Here is a 22214-nt window from a genome sequence, read left to right as displayed (position 1 = left end):
TTAAGGTAATCTGCCAGACATTTTCTGGCTCTAGCTCTTCTTATTCATTTAATTTCAAAATGAATACCTCTGGGTTTAGTAAAGTTGGTAGGACAAAAGAAGACATTATAAGATGACTCTTCGAACTCTTGGAAACTGACGGCAATTTTTCACAGTTTTGACTTTTTAGGCTAAAGTAGCCTGAGGGGTAAAAATGTATTAAGCATCTTTGTTTTTTTTTTATTTGCCTTTATTATTGGGTCGCTTACAGAGTGATAACAGTGTATGAGAAGAGAAACAGACGGAGAATGGGTTCATGAACAGAGTACCTTGAGGCTCACGGTCACCAACATTAACCTCCAGACCATCAGAGCGCCCCCATCTTTCTCTTTTGTAGCTTTAATGCACAAATATTCTTTATTTAGCTGAATATAGCGTGTACTGTATCTGGAAAATGTAAGAATCTGAATATACTGAGAATTTGATGGAAGCTTTTAGGTCTTAAATATTAAAGGGACCCTGTGGAGTTTTGACCTTGCAGGTGACGTGATTCACATTCCTACTAATGGTTTCACATTATTCCACTGAACTTCACGTGCCGGTAACGTGCCAAGAAATGCAAAGGCACGGCAAGAAGACTGCAAGCTAGTAATCATGGATGTAAACATGCAGGATTTGAAATGGCGTTGTGAATGTTTTATCTGGGATCATACACGTTCAACATGTTTGTTTGACCTCAGAGATACACACAATGAGCTTTGAGTTTCTTTAGTGTGTATCATTGAGGGACTCCAGCAGAGGAGTGTGTTAGAGGGTGCAGAGAGTGCAGAGATTCAGTTGATACACCAGGTCCTTCCGCCTCCCTCCCCCCCTGCAGGCCGATGTTCCTCCCGTTACCCTAACAGCATTTGGCAGATCCCTGAAGAATACCTGTCAGCTCTGCAGCCGAGCTCGCCGCAGCCAGCTCCGTCTCACCACCAGCAGGGCTCATCAGGGAAACGCAGTAAACACCTGCAACGGCACCTCCATCAGCTCACATTTGTCCCATACAAACGACTTCAGCAGGTTGATGTCAGACAAGGGTGTGTTTGTTTCCCACTCCCGTCGTGTCCTCTAAAGGCTCATTTAAAAACATTTCGCCAGCTGGACATGAAGCCAAATCCAGCTCCTTGTAGGAATTCATCGTACTTAAAAATCTCGCCCTTGAAATTACTGAGATACTTGTGACATGGGTGGGAAAAAATTGTAGCATCTTCACAATTACAGCACCGGCCTCAAAAGACATCTTTATGTGTTGTTAAATTAGGGAACATTTTCAAAATTGAGCCCTACATAATGCGTCTGGATAGAAGCATCTTCCATCTCTGGAAAGTTGAATTTAATCCTCTGTGAGGTGATGCTTTGATGATGATGCTTTTAAATGAATGAGTTCTCTGTTGAATCCATTAACACAGATGCATTATATTTATATGATTAGATGTATAATGTAGCCATGCAGTCTCATCTACTTAGGTAGTAAGAGGTATATAATTTTAGATCTCTTAAGTCAGTCAGTCATTTACAGTCAGACATGTCCTTTAGAGAATACAGTGTGTGTGTGTGTGTATGCGAGTTTTTGTGTGTGTGTGTGTGTGTGTGTGTGTGTGTGTGTGTGTGTGTGTGTGTGTAAGTAACCCCTCTCTGCTGACTCCTCTGTCTTGCCTCAGAGACCCATAGTGCAGCTGGAGTGTAATAATCATCCTCTATTCAGTCCTGCTGCCTGGAAAAGGGCGTTCTCAGTCAGCTGTGTGCTTATTGAACTCCTCCTCATTCAAGTTAAGAACTGTATTAAATTCATATTCCCTTGCTCTTTATTACTGTGCATTACTATTTTCTCCACGATTCTCTCTCTTTGTGTCATATGTGCTTGGGCTGTTCTGTCCGTACTCTTCGTTTGCCCTTGCTCTAAATAAGGCAAAACCAAGAGGCATGATTGGGATGGTACAAGATCTTAATTAACTGCATACCCTCAGTTTTAAAATCAGGTGACATAACTGTGTAACTGATTTTGTGAGCTATTCGTGGTTTTACTGTACTGGTCATGTGGACTTGGGCTGTGTGGCTTCATCTTTGAAACAAGCATATGCTACTGCCAGGATCAATTAGGTGTTTCCATGAGCGCATCATAGACGCAAGAACTGAAACGTCACAGGATCAGGAGCCAAGCAGAGCTGCAACAAACGATCACTTTTATCACAGATCAGAGATATTTCCTCACTGAATCAATTGTTTCTCTGTATAATTAGAGCTTCCTTTTCAAGGAAAAAATGTCAAAATTCTCTGATTCCTGTTTCTTAAATGTTTGGAATGTCTGGTTTCTTTACTCCTCTATGACCGTAAACTGAATATCTTTTAGTAGTGGGCAAAACAAGTAGGGCTGCCCCCTAATAGTCGACCAAATGTTAGTTGACCATAAAGGTTATTAGTCTGCAAGATTTCATTGGTCGCTTAGTCGCAGAAAAAAAAAACTGGACCATGGACCATGACCATTTGGGTATTTAATTTGAAAGGACAGACACAGGAAGTGGACACACTCAGGGGTCAGGTTAATTTCCAGGGCTGGTACCTGCGGTTATTCCACAGGCTAGTTAATAACATGTCGGGCAGGAAATCCAAAGTGTGGGATCATTTTGAGAAGGTGAAGGACGAACCCAAGGTGATATGTAAACTCATCTTCATTGGTCGACTACAAACATGACGTATCATCTGAAACATGGAAGTAGCTACATGCCCATTAGCCCACAGCGTCATTAACAGGCGGCTCGCTCAGTGTGTGACATGCACTTGTAGATAAAATATAGGCCTATATTAATGAAGGTTCATTAGTACGGTTTTGTATTTCTCTGTAATGTAGCACCGTGTAAACAATGTTACTGATACTATTCTTTCTTACACCTTGAACTCAACCATATGTATATAATTTAATAATTAAATTAATATCAGAAATATGTAGGAATAGTCGACTAATGGCCCTAAATGACGACTATTGGTCAACTAGGAACATTCTTAGTTGGGGGCAGCCCTAAGAACAAGACATTGGAGCACCTTTTTCACCACATTTTTACGACAAAATTACTAATCAGTAGTAGGAAAAGCACACATGCTGGTCCACTAAAGTTAGAATAACTTACTGGGACACTTGAAAGAACAAGATCCATCGTTGATGTTATCACTCTTACCTGTGCTTTTTCCAAAATGTCTGCTGTGAAGGTCAACAGGCCTTTTCCACAGAAGACATTTTGACATGTCACGGTAGGCAATTAATAAAATTGCTGCTTTGATTTCACGGTCTTGGTATATGTGCATGCTGGCTCACTGTCACTAACTGGGACTCTTGAACAGAAGGGAGCCATCGTTAGTGATATTAGCAACACCTGTGCCTTTCCCACTATTACAAGTCAGAATGACTTGAATGCTGTGAAAAGTCTGTTGCGAAGCTGTAAGTAGGGAATGTTTTGTATTTTTACTTAAATGAAGCAGTGTCAACATAGTTTCTGATAATTTTTGTGCCAGTTGTGCCTTTGTTAAGCCTCTTCTTAGAACAGCCACTGTCCAGTCCTACATTAGCAACCGTAACTTGGCCTCCCTGGCGGCAGTTATGCTAACGGTTGCTGTTTGTTGAGCTTCAAGAAGAAGGAAGAATGTCGAAATGGTCATATTTTTTGCTTTTTCAAAGCCAAATACCCCAAAGGAGAGGTGGTGGGTATGAATTAAACAATGTAGTAGACCTCACTCACACAATCCAAAAATATTTAAAAAAGAAAACTGTTTTGCTCCAAGGTAAGACACTAGCTAACATTAACTAGCTAGCTGAACGTAGCATATTAGCAAACACAGACAGTTGAAGTTACTTATGTTTTAACTTGAAGTAGTTGTAAACCATTTGAGGCTGTTTGCTCTTTAAAAAAATAGAAAAGCGGTTAAGAATTGTTGAGAAGCTGTAAGTAGGGAATGTTGTGTATTTTTACTTAAATGAAGCAATATCAAAATCGTTTCTGTTAATTTTTGTGCCAGTTGAACCTTCGTTAAGCCTCTTCTTAGAACAGCCACTGTCCAGTTCTACGTTAGCAACCATAACTAGTCCTCCCGGGAGGTAGTTATGCTAATGGTTGCTGCTTGTTAAGATTCAAGAAGGAAAAATGCCGAAATGGTCATATTTTTTGCTTTTTCAAAGCCAAAGGTCTAAGGTCTAAAGATGCTGGATATGGATTCACACATAAAACCACTGAAGATTAAAAAACAAAACAAAACAACCCTCTTTTGCTCCAAGGTAAGACACTAACTGACATTAACTAGCTAGCTGCCTGTAGCATGTTAGCTAACAGTTGAAGTTAATGTTACTTATGTTTTAGCTTAAGGTTAGATAGTTGTAAACCATTTCAGACTTTTTGCTCTTTAAACAAATAGAAAAACAGGATGATTAAATTTTGCTAGCTATGGGCTAAAATAGATATTACATAGTGAAAACTACAAAGTCATATAACGTTAGTTAGCTTAAAATAAAACTAAAAATCTAAAACTAGGAATGAAATGGTCACAGGTTCCCCAGGTTAAATTTTTGACAGTTAATGTAACTGTTTTAACTAGATAGCTAAACGCAGCATGTTAACTAACAAAGACTGTTGAAGTTACTTGTGTTTTACCTTTAGGTTAGGTAGTTGGGCTATGGGTTAAAACAAATATTAGATAGTGAAAGCTACATGTAGTCATAACCAAATGTTAGCTTAAAACCAAGCTAAAAACTAAAACTAGGAATGAAATGGCCACAGGTTTACCCGGTAAAATTTTTGACAGTTAGTATTAACTATATATATTACGTAGCATGTAAGCAACATAGACAGCTGAAGTTAATTTTGTTTTAACTTTAGGTTAGGTAGTTGTAAACATTTGAGGCTGTTTGCTCTTCCAACAAATAGAAAAGCGGGATAATTTAATTTTGCTAGCTATGGGCTAAAATAGATATTAATGAAAGCTACATGTACTGTAGTCATAATCAAATGTAAGCTTAAAACCAAGCTAAAAAACTAGCAATGAAATGGCCACAGGTTTCCCTGGTAAAATTTTTGACAGTATTAATGTTTTAACTAGCTAGCTGAACATAGCATGTTAGCAACAAAGACAGCTGAAGTTAATTATGTTTTAACTTTAGGTTAGGTAGTTGTAAACCATTTGAGGCTGTTAGCCTCTTTAAAGAAATAGAAAAGCAGGATAGTTAAGTTTTGCTACCTATGGGCTAAAATAAATATTAGATAGTGAAAGCTACATGTGTTCATAATTTAATGTTAGCTTAAAAAAACCTAGAAACTAAAAATAAATAAATAAACCACGGTAACATTTCTAACAGTATTACTGTGTTTTAAAGTTTTTAAATTCTAATACAAAACCATATTTAGTTACCATGCTTTATAAAGTCCAGCATCAACAAAAGTTAACAACAGTTGTTGCTCAGACAAAGGCATGCAGGGACAGCCAGTTATGGTTCCTTTTTCTCATCAAAAGTGACACAGACACGAGGCATTTTCAAAGACATGTTGCTTGTGCACCAAATTTAATGATATGCTACTTTAATGTGTATGCAAACAAAAAGTGCAGAGTGCGGCTTGTTTTAATTGTGGTTTTCTAGATAAACTTGATTGACGTATAATGATTTTATCAGTACTTTTTAAACATGTTTAGCACATTTTAACAATACCGCAGTGACACTGATAACCATGATAATGTGAATATGACATTTTTATTATCATTATATCTCCAATATTGGCCTACCCTGCTGGGAACATAGTTGTTCCTCTATATGTTTGTCCACATGAATTCTAAAAACATGGAGTGCCTGATGCTTGCACTGGAAACATTGAGCTTTTTCCTTGATTTTAATGTCCGCTTTGTTCACAGTCCTCCACCGACAAATTATATTGTGAATGTAGCTCTAAAATGCTTAATGTAGTCACTTCTGTTTACTCTTCTGGCATGTTTTACAACTATTATTTCAGAAATTTGCTGTCATTTCCTTTGGAATATTTCTTAATGATGCTGTAAAATGCCTTATTGATATGTGGGGTGTGAAGGTCTGACAACCAAGGAGGGCGCAACTTAGCGAATTGAGCAATCAAGGAATTAGCTGATCATGTCAGCTCCAGAGTCAGCATTAAATTAGACTGAATGACACTGCACAACATGCACAGGTTGCATGTATTATACTGTAATGTTCCTTTTAACATCGCAAAAGGGATTAACAGGGGACAAGGTGTCTGCAGTGAATCCACAAATGGGAACATTGGATGATATTATGGTTCAATTTTGATTCAAAATTATTTCCAGCTTGCAAAAAAATCTCACAGGGGTCTTTCACACAGATGTTCACTGAACTGAGTTGCTGCAGAGATGTGATGTGGTGGTAGGACAGAGCCCTTGACGTCACCTACCTGCTGCTTGACACTGCAGGATTTTCTGCCTGTTTGGCTCTTCAAAAGGCCAGCCCAACCAGACTGAGAGTTGCCTCATGCTCCGCTCTGCCTTTTCCTCCTGGAGAATCCTCTTGTCTGGGATTTCCTGGCTGGCTCCCTCTGCGGGCTCGCAGCCCACGGGGACTTTATACAAAACATCAAGAGGCTCAGTCTCTTTCCAGCGAGCATTTTCTATGCACTTCTTTTTCTTCCCTTTTTTTCCCACCCCTCCTTCATCAGTACACTGTATTCTCATCTGAGTGTAATGATATGTTATACTCTGCGTGGATTAGTGCAGGTTATTAGTGAGCCCAAAGTGTAGAATTACAATCAGTCCAGTGTTTATATGAGTCTGCTTATAATTGTGGAGAGGGCGTAGACGTGCGTTGCCTAAGTGGATAGGTCTGTAATCTGATTCCTGACTCGTTTCCTCTGATGATAATGTTCTCTGAGTTTGCACAGCCTTATGCAAGAGGTTATGTATGATAATGAGCCCCCGGCAAATGATGCCACTGTTTATCACGTTCCCCCCCAAAAAGAAAAAAAAAATCATTTGCATGCTATTCTCCTGGGAGAATATGGTCCACTTCCTCATCCTCTTCGTCTTTTTCCTTCTGATAGATTTTCTCTTCCTCACTGCTTCCAAATTGACATCAGTTTACTCTGGGGTATGCAAATACAGGTTTATGAGTAATCAGAGCTGTCATTCAAACCCCACGCGACAAGAATCACTTTGGTTCCTGTGTTAAATTGCACCATCATTGCCTCACATGTCAGGGTTATGTTTGATGGTTGTCATTTACTCAGCATCTTCCCAGGGTGTCATTTGCGCTCATTTTGTGATTGCACCTCCTGCCCAGTGAGAATCTCCCCAGTTCTCTGAACTCCCATTTGTTTGATAGAAGACCTAATCTCATTTGCGGTGATCACAGGGGCAGTTTTTCATTTTCTGATGAAATATGATGTTTTATGTCTCTATCAGAAAGCTGTTTGTTTGGGCTGCTCCCTCCCAGCACCTGCCATTTAGATAACATGCTGCATCAGCTAGACCCATGACCCAGTTCCAAACAAACCCACAGATGCAGCAGTTGATGGCTTTACAGGCTTTTCTGGCCACTCTTAATGATAGTTTAATTGAGCGCACCCCGCTGCACAGTGACTAGGCTGCTCTCTGATGGCTGCTCATAGATTAATCCCACCTCCCTTTTGATTGTTTTGTTGCTTTCTCCCCCTGTAGGTTCCTTTTTGTATCCCAGTGTGGTACCACTGAATTCATTTCCTGGGGTCTTTGTTCCATTGTCAGCCCGTGGCTCGTGTTCTGGTGGATTCGCTGGGCTCGTTGGATTGTTCTGGGGATCGCAAAATGCATTGTGGACACGCACGTGTATATGCACATACACTTTGATAACAAAACAACACAGGGCTGAATGGAACAGGCTACACATGGCATTTCATACCCTCCATTCAATGTTGAAGTGGTTGGCTGCCTGAGTTATGCTATACATGCTGAACATCAGATACAGACGGAGGTATTGCGTAGTTGCACAGTCATTTTTGAGGCTGAATTTCATGATGTTTTCAACAGACATCTTATGAAACATCTTGGTCAGTGGCGGTGATGGTCTGCTTGACCACTGACCAGTCTTCCTCTGTGTGTTTGTATTATGTTCTAATTATTTTTGAGACATTTCCTCTTGCCAAATAACAAACGTTTTACAGTGTTTGCAAGTTATAGACCGGTCATTCAGCTAGTATTTATTCGGCCTCTTTGTACCTTCTAAAAGTTGTCTTATGTTGTCTTGAGTACTCGATTATACAGTCTTACAAGGTTGACTGACGCCTTCTATAGCTGTCACATAGTGTGCTAATTAGTTCTCTCTGTTTTCAGAGCAGCCTTTGTTACTGTGATTTAAAACAAGTCACTGCTTTGATTAAAGTCCCCCTCCACTCAGAAATATGTTTTTCTTCTATTTATGTCCTAAATTTCTGACCCTGACTATACTGACTTGTATCTGTGCAAAATTTGTCACTGGAGAGGTGTTTTCACATTCCTCTACTGAAGGGGACCATGTCTGTGCACTTCTGGAAAAAATAATATTCAGACAGGCAAACCAGATTAGGTATGTATGTCACTAACATGAAAGCCAATCGCTGTCTTATACAGGAAACACATATTGACATGGGAACAGACTTTGACACAACATGGGCTCTCCCCACTTAGTTTTAGCGGTGTACCAGCACTGGAAAAAAGCAGAGAGCAAAAGTAAAACTCTACTGCAAGCAGTGGTGGTGGGCAGGGTGCAAGGCCAGATCCTGAATTTCTTAGTGAGGGAGAAAGAGTAGATCTGCTTCCCCTTTCAAAGATTTTTTTTAGTATTGTTTGGGAAGATGACTTAATGTGTTAATTAAGTGATTATTTGATATTTGAAGAATCAATAATAGTAGCAGATACCGAGGATATGCCAAAAAATGTTGGTATACTTCCTTTTTTTTGACCAGCATTTTATAAACACAAGGAAGATTTGTTGACTTCACATACTTTCCGATGATCTGTTACAGGAAAAGACTCCCGTGTGGGTGTAGGACACATTAAACGATTTCACCCCAGTAGCAGAAGCGACAAAACAGAAACCCTTTGTTCTAGATAATTGTCCACCATAACAACTTAAGAGCTCAATGTTAACAAAAAAAAAGTACTGCGTGCCACCTGATATGGTAATGAAATATAATAAGCCCCTGTGATTGTGGGAGAAAACGGTCGATTCACTTGTACCATTAGCAAGCTGGGAAGGCTTCAGTGCCTGCAGGGAGGGTCTTTTTTAATTAAGTCGTCATTCACCTCTTGAAACCTCTGTGGAAGCGGCCCTGCATGCATTCCCTCAGCAGGACATGCATACACACACACGCACACTTGTGCCATTTCTCCCCGCAGGTGTCCTCTCAAAATGAACACCTCCGTCAGCACAGTCACCTGTCATGCTGTCAGTGTATAGGTTGTGTGTAGGATGAGTGCACACTTGTGTATGTGTGTGTGCGGGGGGGGGGCCCTTGTTGGAAAGACAGGTGTCGGTCATGGCTGGTTTGACAGCGACATGTTGTTCACCTCTCACTGAATGAAAAAACAAGTGCCACCAGTCAGGATTTTATTGTCGTTATAACGTGACCTTGACATGTTGATGGAGCTCTGACAGTAGATAGAGAATAGCCTGCATTGTATTGGTACATCTACAAGTAAATTGAGTCCACAGAAATCTTTATGGAGAGGAAAAGAAATGTGTTTCATGTGGTACTGACTATTAGTTAGAATTTTACTTTTGCTAATGATTTTGTTGTTTTGTGCCCCATTTGCTTTTTTTTCTGTTTGTTTGTTAACATTCATTCATTCATTTTCTGTAACCGCTTATCCTGTTAGGGGTCGTGGGGGTGCTGGAGCCTTTCCCAATTGACAGTGGGCGAGAGGCAGGACAGGTCGCCAGACTATCACAGGGCTGACACATAGAAACAAATAACCATTCATGCTCACATTCACACCTACGGGCAATTAAGAGTCACCAATTAACCTAATTTGCATGTCTTTGGACTGTGGGAGGTACCTGGGGAAAACCCACGCTGACACAGGGAGAACATGCGAACTCCAGAGGGGCCCTCCCACCCTAGTGTTCAAACCCCCCCACCCCATCTTGCTGCAAACCACTGCATCACTGTGCCGTCACTGCTTGTTAGCAGGATATTGCAAATACATGTTAACAGATTTTGATTACATTTGGTGGAAAGTTTTTACCTTATTTGCACATGTACATGTATATTAAAAAAGACAGCAAGAAGTTAAAAGGAGTTTTAACATTGTATGGGAGTGTTTAGAAGCCAAAAATGGCTTATGAAGATACCTTACAGAAAAGAAACCAATAGATCCAAACACCAAGTAGCTCCTGTTAAGAGGATTGTAATGCTGTGTAACATTTCAAACTAGCAGCTCTTTCCTTAGACTTCAACCTTAACCCTTTACACTAACCTAGATATCCACGGGTACCAGGGCTTTCAGCTGCACTGTCCCCAGGCTCTGGAACTCCCTACCTCCACGCAATCGACAGTCCGACAGCATAACATCCTTCAAGTCCCATCTCAAAACCCACCTGTTCAAACTGGCCTATGCAGTTTAACACTGACTGTACACCCACCCCCTCCATTTTAACAGTCTGACTGATTTTTGTTGTTTGTTCAATTCATTTATCTTGCTCTGTAATAGAGAAGCACCGATCCAGCTTTTTCAGTTTCAATACCGATCCCGATGCTGTGGCTTGGAGTATCGGCCGATACCCGATACTGATCCGATACCATGGTTGACCTAAAAAGCGATATACCTTTACATGTAGAACAGACAAGACTAGAGACATCAGGCATCGATGAATACACAGTTCTGATAAAATGAAACAAGATGAAACCGATTAATGCAATGATGAACTATTTATTTTTAACAAAAATAAACAATTGTGCAACAGCAGTTGAAATAGTGTGAAATACCTCCACACAGCAGATTCTCTCCTTCGCTCCATGACATACGACATAGCTCGCGTCGCAATAGATTTAAAGGGAAAGGATCGCCTCAGGTATAGGTTGCATTTTCTGATACCCGATCTACAGGAGCTACCTATCAAATAACACTAGTCATACTTCAGAGAAAAACAGAGAAAAAAGATGAATAATTCATCAAAGCAGCAATGCAAAATTATGATAGAAATGTGCAAATTGCAAAAATGTTCATATTAAGAAGATGAGGTGCATTACAGAGAAATCCACAAAGTGTTATTAATCTTTACAAATTAGAGTCCTTTTCAGATGTTTTTTGAATAATGATAATGTTGATTGTAGTAAAGCATTGTTCCAAAGATAGTCCTCTGCATTTCAATGAATGTTGAGTAAAGTGAAGCCTAAGCAATGAGTTTTTTTGAGGATACCTAGGAATGTTGTGTGAAGGTTTTTATAGCACTGCAAAGTTTTTTTTAAGCATATTTGTCTCAAAAAAAGCATGACATGTCAGATTTGTCCACAGGTATCCACATTTTCCCACTTGTATTAAGGACTATATCCTCTCAGATGGGGCTCTGCTCTTTAACTTGCCTCAAAGAGAGACGTATTAATTCCACTCAAATGAATTCCGTAGGTGCCAACACACTTTTCCCTTTGGCAACTTCATTTAACTCCCTAGAATGTGCTGGTGATTTGCCAACCAATTTTGGGAGCCACCTGTAATGTGCTCTATTGATTCTGTTCATTCAGCAAACAAACAATACAGACAGAAATATGTTTTTGTAGTGTTGACCAGAGAGCCAGACAATCATCTTCATGTCACCTGTTTGTTTTGTCTGAGAACTCCTAACAAAATCAGGAACTCTGCAGTATTTTATTATCTCTTTGCCTCCATCCTGTAATTCTGTGCAAATCTGTTTTTCCACCGGCATTATTGTTGTTTTGGCGTTCTCCGTCATTATTGGTTTCTTTGCAGTGGGCGGTAGAAGTGTGTTGATATTACAGCATCGATGGTGAAAGGCCCAACCATCACTGTGTCAGACTGCGTGGGTGGACATCCTGTGGATGTGTGATGCCTCTATTACACATTGCAATGGCACACAATTAGCGCCACAAGGGAGCCAAACGCTTTATTGCCTTTTTCCTCCTCCTGTAATATCTCCTCCTCCTTATATTGTCCTCTCTCATCTTTCTCCAGCAATCTATAACTATGATGCCCGGGGAGAGGAGGAGCTGTCGCTGCAGATTGGAGACACAGTGCACATACTTGAGACACATGAAGGTGAGAACAGGCTTAGTGATGACATGCATGATCAGAGCTGACACGCCGATGTCGGGCATTATTTTCCTGTCATTACTAGTACCTCTTTTGTTTTGTCAAATGTTTCTACATGTGTTCAATAAGGTAAAATATAAATATAGCAATATTGATAATGATGGTGTGTTCCTGTAAATGAACAGCGTGTTGTATTCAGTGTTATTTTCTAACTTTAATGTCATTGTTTATTTTGAATTGATTAATAAAATAGTTTACCTTAGTAAGGAGTGACACTGCAGGTGAATGGGGTCAAACGTTTAGCTAATAGATATCACCATGAAACTTCCCCAGTTGATTAATTATATTAAGACAATTGGGCTGTGTTCAAATTTCAAGCCAATGTAGCCCAAATCCGATTTTCTTTTTTAGCTATGATGTGACACAGATCTGATTGGATCAGATTTTTTCCAATCCGATGTGGGCAACTTTCATATAAGGCCCTAAATCTGATACATATCCAATCACTAGCCATGCAACCACTGTTAGAACAGTCATATTGGAATTGTTGAAACTACTGAAGGCTGTTGTAGTTGTACCGCTTCAGGCAGCCCCAGTCAATAGCCACTAGATTGTCAGACGTTTTTCGACGAGGACAGCTTGCCTGCATGCTGTGACAGTGTTGCCATCAGGTGCCGACAGAAATATTGAAATATAGTCCTGGAAATTCTTTTTTTAAATATTTTTTGGCTTTATTAGACAGGACGACCTAATTGTGAAATGGGGAGAGAAGGAGGATGCAGGCAGGAATCAAACCCACAGTCGGCCACTCTAACCACTGAGCTACTGGGTGGAAGCTGCTAATAGAGCTATAGCTGTGACTTTTGTGTTCCTAGCCACGTGTTTCTGTTTGTGAGAGTGCCTGGCCCGTAGGAACAGGGATCAGTCCCCTCCTCAACATATTATGAATTGTCTTCCGACCTCTGAAGCAAATCATTCAGAAGATGAACTTTTGTACCATTGTGCCACTCATTTTTTCCCCAGATACCTGTTTCACATATGTGACGTGTGATGTCATTGGTTGCATGTGAGGCGTTTCAGGGCAGAGATCCATTTATGCTGATGTCAAATAGGGGTCACTTCAAACATGAATGTCAACAGTTTAGGCAGAAAGATCTGATCTTGGGGGGGAAGTAGGAATTGAGCTTTAAGCCCTGTAATGTAAACATGAACTTACTTTTTGTAATTCAAGTTTCTCAACTTTTATGTTTGAATATGCAAATCAGACATTATCTTATTCAATATGTACTTTTTGTGTACATTTCCAGAGCAGATATTTTAACTAAAATGAACATCTCAGTGTGTTTTTTGGGTGTTTTTTCCCACTAATCTAAGCAAAGGCATGTTATGAAAGCATATAGCCCCAAATCTCAAAATTGACCACCTATGTTTTCACTTGAAGTGTCTCCCCTTAAAATATTAATTTAAGTGCAAAGTTCTTATTCTTCTTGTGTACTATGTTTGTGAAAAGCAGCTTACATGTAACATAATTCTGCTCTCCAACAGACTGGTACAGAGGGCATAGGCTGAGGAGAAAATCCAAGAAGGTGAGTGGCCAGTAAACAAAAATTTCACACACTCATATCCGTTACTGAAAGGTTTCTTTTTACAGCTTTGGTTTTGTGCAGCTGTTTTAACTTCTGTCCCAGTCTCATGATAATGTTTGCATTATGATCTCTTCCTCTTCTAGGGCATATTTCCTGCTTGCTATATACACCTGAAAGAGGCCACAGTCGAGGGCATTGGGTTAGTATCTCTCCACTTCCACTTTTGAATGACATGAATTTAGAATTCCTTTTTTACAAGCAAGAAGACTGCTTCTACTTTCACTGCTTTGTGTGTAACATTATTGAATTATTACTAGGACTAAGATGAATTATATTATTATAATGTAATCATGCACTGAGCTGAAGACAGCAACGAAGATCAAATAGGAAGCAAATAGATGAAAAGATGAAAAGTTTGTTCTCCCGTCTTATTTTCTGACCCACTGAGAAGCTTGTTGGCGAGATAAAATTCAACTTGTATGTAGACAGCCTCTGTGATAGTGTCAGCAAAGAGGTCTGCTCTTGATATGATGTGACATGTGGGTTTGTTGTTGCACAACTTGTGGCACTGTTTTGTTTTGATCTGTCTTCTTTGATTTCACTTGCACAACACGCTCAAAACAAAGATAAACCCCAAACTTCAAAGTCATGGAATTCAACTGAGAACCTTGAGGAACAGATATTTGGTTTTCCATTGAATTATAACTGAAGGATAAAAACACCCCAGTATACTTAGATAACAGGCAACATGTTTAGTACTGACTGTGTCTCCATGTGGGGCGGAAAGGGCAGAGAGGACACTGAATCACTGTATGAAATTCGTTTACTGTCACTGCAGGCAAAAGGAGACAGTCATTCCCACTGAGCTGCCCCTGGTTCAGGAGGTTACCACCACGCTGCGGGAATGGGCTACAATATGGAGGGACTTGTATGTGGTAAGCAAGCCTGTCCAACCCCCAGTGGAAATGCACACACGCACATACATACACATTCATGTCAGATATGCTTTTGGGGGAGATAATGAAATGTATGGAGGACAGAGGGCAAAGACAGGCTTATGAGATGATTGAGCTTATACAGCAGAGATACTCACCTTGTGTTGCCTGGGGGCCACTTTTGCCAAATGACTGGAGGCGAGGGGCCAGTTAAAGCGTGGGCAGGCAGTTTAATTTTGGTGTCGTTGGGCAAAAATCCCATAATAAACTTTGAGCATATTGTAATTCAAGTGGACTGTGTGTACACTAGACTTCTGCATCTCTGCTTGGCTCTGCTTTTAAGACTTTTAGCCCATGACGGGAGACTTTGGCCAATCACAGGGCATTTTCAGAGAGGTCAGCTGTCAATCATATCAATCACTGCTTGTTAACTGTGGTCAAACTGTCAAACTAGGCAGCACTGATCAAATAAAAAATAAATATTTCTCATCTCAAAGGTTTTCAGAAATATACTATAGTGCAGTGGTTGCCAGCTGGTGGGTCGTGGTTCAGAGATTGGTTGCAGGTCTATTCTGAATGGGCTGCAAGTGACTCACAATCTTTTGAAGTACAGTGAATTTCAGGCACAGAGCTTTCATTTTGAAGTGCTGTCTCCTGCCGTAAACGCAGTGATTAATGGACAGCTACTTGACAGCAAACAAGCTCAACATCATGGCCAAACACAACTGTGACACTGAATATATCAAATTGTGTGGACCTTAAACTGATGACTGAGGAGAAATCTGGACCTGAAATCTGGTGAATCAATTTATCTCATTGTGAAATAGAAAATTGTCGGCGTGTATCACTTTTCTACAGTATATTAGCCCATTACAGATGTCAGTATTAGCTTACGTGTTGCCATACACTGAAAAAAATGTATGTTAATATCTTGTTGACCAAAATTTTATGTGTATTTGACCTTTGTTTTTCTAATTTCAGTTAAATATATTTCATTGTATTTGTATTTTTATTGACCGTTTATATTGAAAATGATAGAATTAATCGTAAGGTTTTGTTATGTTTCATTTTTAAGTTTATAAAGTGTTCATTTATGCATATTTTGACAGATAAAAAACGCTAATACGACATATTTTATTTATAGTTTTTCCTAAAAAATGTAGTATTGGCCCAGGTCTTTGTGGGTGGGCTTTTCTTCTCACAAAATATGTTGTTGAATGTGACCTAATGTAATTCCACTCGCTCTCAATAATTAAAAGCTTTGTTTACCTATGCTGTCGTGTACCTCCTGCTAATGAGATGTCTGACCTGCCAGTGTGAACAAGACCTCTTTTACCAGTCAACAGTTCAGACACAAGAGCACTTGGACGCTCTAAGTGTCCTTTTGTATCTAAGCTGTACACATGTTCACCCGTCTGTTTCTACTGCCAGGGGGACAAACGCGAGATGTTCAACTCTGTCCGTGATATGATCTACGACCTCATCGAATGGCGTTCCCAGATCCTGTCCGGCACCCTCCCGCAGGATGAGCTCACCGAGCTCAAACAAAAAGTCACCTCCAAGATAGACTACGGCAACAAGTGAGGATCTAGTCTTTAGAGGCTTTCAGCCTCGTCCTCCCCTCCCCACAGCTCATATCCCTTTATCCTCATATCTATCCGGAAAAATGAGTCTTGTTGGAATAGGTCAGCGGTGTCAGTCAATAGAAAATGACAGGTCATCACTTAGCTTGAGGACAAACTGGGGGGATTTAGCTTCAGCAAACCGTACTGTATTCCATCATGAAATGACAGCTCCTGCTGTGTCTGCAGTGGACCTAGAAAATCGGTTGAAAATGAAAATTGTGAAGCTTCATTCTCCTCCTGTGATGAAACTTTAAACCTTTGGCCAGGTAGAGAAATGGCTTTTGCCTCTGCAGAAGCAGGGAGTGATGAGTTGATGAAATACATTGACTGCATGTTCGGCAGCATGCTGTTGTCTGTGCTGAATTCCTCCATAGAATTAAGAGTTGACAAAGAGGGGGAGCTTTGAAAGAAACAGTGGAGCTGAGGGAATGTTATACGAGGTGAAAATGAGGCAAAGGGAATGGCAGCGTACACTTCATGTGTACTGTTTTCTCCTTCACAAATGTCACCACACATCTCTTGCTGTATACTATTGTATGTTCATCTTGGCAGGCTCTGGCACTCGTTAACTCTCTATTCTTATACAAGGTACTTGGATCTCGATCTGGTGGTCAGAGACAAAGATGGAAACATCCTGGATCCAGAGCTCACCAGCACCGTCAGCCTGTTCAGAGCACACGAGGCAGCGTCCAAACAAATAGAGGATCGGATTCAAGAGGAGAAGGTAAAGATAGAGAGGACCCGGTCCTGCCTTTTGGACGTCATTTTCCAGTTATAAAATCAACTATAAGTAAAAGCACATTAGTTACGGTGTGAATGAACATGGTGCACAGTTTGATCTGAATGTAGTTACACTTCGATCTTGTTCTCCCTGGCTCATTAAGTCTCAGTCAAGAGTCAAACAGGTGCAGTTACAGTGTCTGCATTAGGAAAACAAAACCAGGGCAGGGTAGAAGGGTTAACACTGCTCTTCATACCAGATAATTGTTTGAGATGACCCCTCATTTGTCTTCATTTGAGACTGCTCCCTTCCACAGTAGTGTCTGCTCCATCCTTAGACACAATAATAAAAAACTTTTAAGCCATTGCTAGCAGTTGCTCTAGGGATGGTAATGTGGGTTGGTTGGTCAACACTGAAATATCTCAACTGTTGGATACACTTTTGTGAGATTTGGAGCAGATGTTTTAAGTCCCAAAGACGATAAATTATACTTATTTTGGCAATCCCTTAAATTTTTGTGTGGAACCAGCAACAGGTCAAAATTTCAATTTGTCCAACCTGCAAAACCTACATATTTGCTGTGCTTTGTATTTTCATTTACGTGTAGTCTGACTCACAGGGTGTAGACTGTGGCTGTTTAGGCTGGCATTCTCCCCACCCTCCTCTTTCTACGTGTTATCAGATCCATTTTGCTACAGGAAACAACAACAATCCTTCAAGCCAACAACCCACACACTGAAAATGGCAAGTTAAGACAAAGAATAAAGCATGCCTACTTTGTTCTTCCGGTGAATGGCTGTAAAAATCTACAACGAATAAAGCGACACGCAAACGCACTTCAGAAGAGCCTAGATTCCGTCTCACAGAACTCTCATGCCTGATGTCGATCCGTTTTTTGACACGGCCAGTCTGAATTCATTTGCCACATCTTTTTACCCCGGCAGCGGCATGTGCCAGTGAAAATTACCTCACAAATGTGCCAATCTGTTCCACTTACCCTGAGCCTGTATGATATCGCCTTCATAATGTTCTGCAACAGCCACATACATCTAGCAAATGGTCTGTGATGTAACACGTCCAAGTATAATCAGGGCTAAGGCACCGATTATCAAATTATGTTTGTCTTTTTTGTCAGTAAAAGTTGTATCACAAAGTCGACAAATGTTCAAATGTTCCACCAAAACAAGTCCCCCCCCCCCCCCCCCAGACACTATTTTGCAAGACCACAATCACTGTATCCTGGTCTTAGTACCACCCAAGACGACTGTGATTGGTTCAAAGAAATAATAATAATAACCTAGAGCATTTTTCCCCTATAGCAGAATGATAGTGTGTACCTCCAGACTTTTCTCCAGCACTGACACAGCACTGTGGAGATAGATCTGGACATGCAAGACTAGTTCATCCCACTGCCTTTAAAGCTGTGAATGAAGAAAGTTTGCTTTAGCCATTTATATGATTCTGTAAACTATGGAGAGAGTGTTGTGCTATTTTGCTTTAGACAAATAACGTCTTGACTGACTCCTGTCAAGTAACAGCAGCACAGGCTATTTCAATATCAAACAAATGGACAAAGTTCATTGCAATGTAAGAAAATGCACATAAAACACACAGAACCCCTGCAGTTCACCCTAAAATGGAGTTGTGGCATTTGCACAATTTCAGTACAGCAGTGTGGAAAATGGGGCCACTGCTGGTACACAAAGACGCTCGACTGCTTCCTCAGAAAGTCAGGAACGCAGCCAGATTCCCTGTCTATTTTACTTGGCGCGTCAGTGGCATCCCTCACCTGAATGTCAGCTGGCAGTATGTAGGAGTGTCAGACGCTAAGTACCCTGCAGTTATGTGGTCTCATCTTACGTGACCTTCTCATCCAGAGGTCTTTATTGCATATGCATGGGCAATAAGAAAGTGTCCAGGTCAACGTGATAAATATTAATGATGTGGCCCCAGCATATTTTTGAAGGGCGTCCAAGGAATCATGCAATCCGTCCACCTTTTACTGCAGATGCAGTTCTGGAGATCAAGGGAATGTTAAGGCTTTTTATTCCAGTGGGGACAGAATACATTATGCTGAATTCTTATGGATTTATAGATGTTGTTAAATCTTGCTTCTTAATTTGTAAAATGTTCAGAAAGAGCGAGGCAGTGGCTGACATTCAATAATCTGGTGTGCAGTTTTTAAGTACATCACAGTATCTCTTTCTTCACACTCTAGTGTTGTCCTAGAAATCCTTGGATCCCTTCCTGGGCTTATTGTTTAAACTTCACAGGCCTGAGGTCTACTTGCTTGTGACAACAAACTGTGGAAGAATGCCCAGTATTGAATGCAATATCTCTGTTTTCCTCCGACAGTCTCAGAAGCAGAATATTGATCTGACCAGGCAAGCAAAGTTTGCCTCCACACCAGCGTTTGCCCTCTTTGTGACTCTAAAAAATGTGGTGTGTAAGATCGGCGAGGACGCAGAGGTGCTCATGTCACTCTACGACCCAGTGGAGTCCAAGTTCATCAGGTAAACCCATGGGTGCATATTCACTTATCTCTCACTCTCTTTCTTTGCTTTACTCGCTCACTCACATTCTCAAACCCAGCTCTGATTAAGCACTGGGATTTTTTTGGCTCCTTGCAGCATTTCAGTTTTACATTTTACCTCTATTGTTGCACTGGTAATTGAATTCCAAGTTTCTGTCTGTTGCTAGTGGGAAACTGTAAAGATGATGTTCTCGTGCCTGGAGCCGCAGTCTGAACTGTACACCCGTGCTCTGTATTTGACTGTAGCTCAGACAGCGAAGATTCTTTTCATAGCAATCGTGACAACTCACGGTCAAATACGGTCGGTGTTTCTAAATCGAGTGGTAATGAGTTTAGATGTGCCCTTCATATGTACAGCGCTGAAACTAATGCCCTTTATGGACCAGATAATATGTCTAGATGGCTTTTGATGTTCGAGACTGAGGCATATTTTCCAGAACGTCAAGTATCAGCGAGTACAAACACTGACAGACATTTGCAAGCACTCTCACACACTGACAACACACACACACACACACCATGCAGGAACGTGACCAGAACAAGTGCAACCTGCTTCCCAGGGATTTGCTATTGTTTTAGGATTGTGACAGCAAATTATCACAAGTAGAGCAGCTCAACTGTGGAATGTTTTCTCTTGCATCCATTGCAGTCATGTATTTTGTTTCCCAAGCGGATCGGTGTCTGGATTAACATTCAGGCTTCCTCAGCTTTGACGGAAATTCTAGTTAATGCAACCCAACTGATTGCCTTAATTCGCTGTGTCATAGATGTTTCTATGTAATTCTGAGAAAGTGCTGAGACGGGTGATAATGACTAGGGGTGTAAATCACTACTTTAATCACAATATGATATTGTATTGCTTCTTTGGACAATGACACAGTATTTGCCGATATCACAAAGACTGCCATGATAGGATTTCTATTCAGTTCAATTCAGGGGCCTGTGATCAATATGACATTTTGTCCTAGTCGCCATTATTAGCTTAAGGTATTTTACAATGCATATATTAGCCTAACCGCTAACAGACTTTTCCTCTACTCATAGCTTAACAAAGTTCATGTATTATTACTACTCATTGTCAGTTTAGGTCATCGCATCTCCTGACAACAACAGCATGGTTAAATTTCAACCAGCATACACGTTTTTGTCAGTCAAGCAGCAGCTAATGTTGCTGTAGTGAGAGCAACAAGTTAGCAGAGTGAGATGCCTGGCCAGGTTTGTTGTGTTTCCTCAGTGTTTTATCATGTGACATCACTATTTGCTCACAGCATGTGATGTGCTTTGTCTGTTGACCTGTATTTTCTCTGGAATCCAAAATATTTCCACACTGCCGATGTACTTCTGAGGTGTTAATATCCTCTTCACCTTTTTCTTTGCTACTTGCCACTATCTGCCGGGTGCTGTTTGACGGTGACTCAGACACACCATGGGAATTTCAAAATAAAGGTGTATCTTAAAGATGATGATATGGATCAATGTTTTCACTTTGCATCGATGATATTGCATTGTTGATCGCTGAATCGAAAAATCCGATCCGTGGATTGTTACACTCCTAATAACGCTCATAACGTCATGCTTTTTTTCTGTCTTCTCTCCCTCACAGTGAAAACTACCTGGTGAAATGGTCAAGTTCAGGTCTGGTGAAAGACATAGACCAGCTTCATAATCTGCGGGCCGTCTTCACAGTGAGTGTGTTTGCTTGTATGCGTGTCCCCGTGTTTGTGTGTGTACGCACGCTCGCCCATGGTAGTCCACTGTTTATTCAGCCATGTTATGAGGCATGTGGGAGCCTATTTGCAGAGCCTGTATTTGTTAAGCTCTCTCAGAAAGAGCTTGCCTCGCTGTATGTATTTACCAAGGCAGTCACCTCTATCTAATGGAAGCCCAAGGGCGGAGAGGTCAGTGTGCACCCACTGGGAGCACTTTGCTAGTTTTGGAAGGTTTTGCCCACAGGAAATGAATCTGTGGACACAATCACAGATGTAGCTGAGGCAATTTGTGGTGAAAAGTTTACCCTTAACACAAACTCATCTTCACCTAAGAGGGCGGAATTAATCCATCAGTCGTCGTTGTGCACCCTAACATACTGTTGCCTGACAAAAGTGCTTTAAATCTAACTTAATTTTCCAGGGGTAAATGTACAATCTGATCGTAATAGTTTTGGATTTGTCTACCTAAAGTATAAGTCATTGTTATCGACTCTAAGGCAACAGCATCAGCAGTTTTTTCATAACTTTTCTTCCCTCCTCAGGACTTAGGCAGTGAAGATCTGAAGAGAGAGAAGATCAGCTTTGTGTGTCAGATTGTCAGAGTGGGGCGCATGGAGCTACGAGACAACAACACCAAGAAGCTGACGTCAGGACTGAGACGACCCTTTGGAGTGGCAGGTAAAGCAGACTACACAGAGACTCAGTGATAACCCTGTTGTTCTAAAAAAAGCCGCGAGGCATGAGTGCTGTTACTGTAGTCGGAGGTCACCTTTTAAAAACACTGATTATCTCAGAGCGTTGTAGCCGAGGCTCTGCTCGAATATCCCCATGTGAGTGAGAT

The 22214-nt window shown here is 40.8% G+C and overlaps 1 protein-coding gene across 2 annotated transcripts in view; it reads left to right on the top strand.

The window, feature by feature from the left end:
- Positions 1–22214, top strand: part of dock1 (dedicator of cytokinesis 1) — a 271540-nt gene that overhangs the window by 24276 nt on the left and 225050 nt on the right. For both annotated transcript variants that reach the window (XM_050059204.1, XM_050059203.1), the window contains exons 2-10: positions 12187–12270; positions 13810–13850; positions 13994–14049; positions 14689–14785; positions 16217–16365; positions 16999–17134; positions 19487–19644; positions 21268–21349; positions 21916–22051. In XM_050059204.1, the coding sequence (XP_049915161.1) occupies positions 12187–12270; positions 13810–13850; positions 13994–14049; positions 14689–14785; positions 16217–16365; positions 16999–17134; positions 19487–19644; positions 21268–21349; positions 21916–22051 (939 nt within the window). The remainder of the gene's footprint in view (positions 1–12186; positions 12271–13809; positions 13851–13993; positions 14050–14688; positions 14786–16216; positions 16366–16998; positions 17135–19486; positions 19645–21267; positions 21350–21915; positions 22052–22214) is intronic.

Source organism: Epinephelus moara, chromosome 13 (genome assembly GCF_006386435.1).
Source record: "Epinephelus moara isolate mb chromosome 13, YSFRI_EMoa_1.0, whole genome shotgun sequence".
In the NCBI taxonomy this organism is placed as follows: Eukaryota; Metazoa; Chordata; class Actinopteri; order Perciformes; family Serranidae; genus Epinephelus; species Epinephelus moara.
Note: the sequence above shows the minus strand (reverse complement) of the source record. Positions and strands in the feature narration are given on the sequence as shown.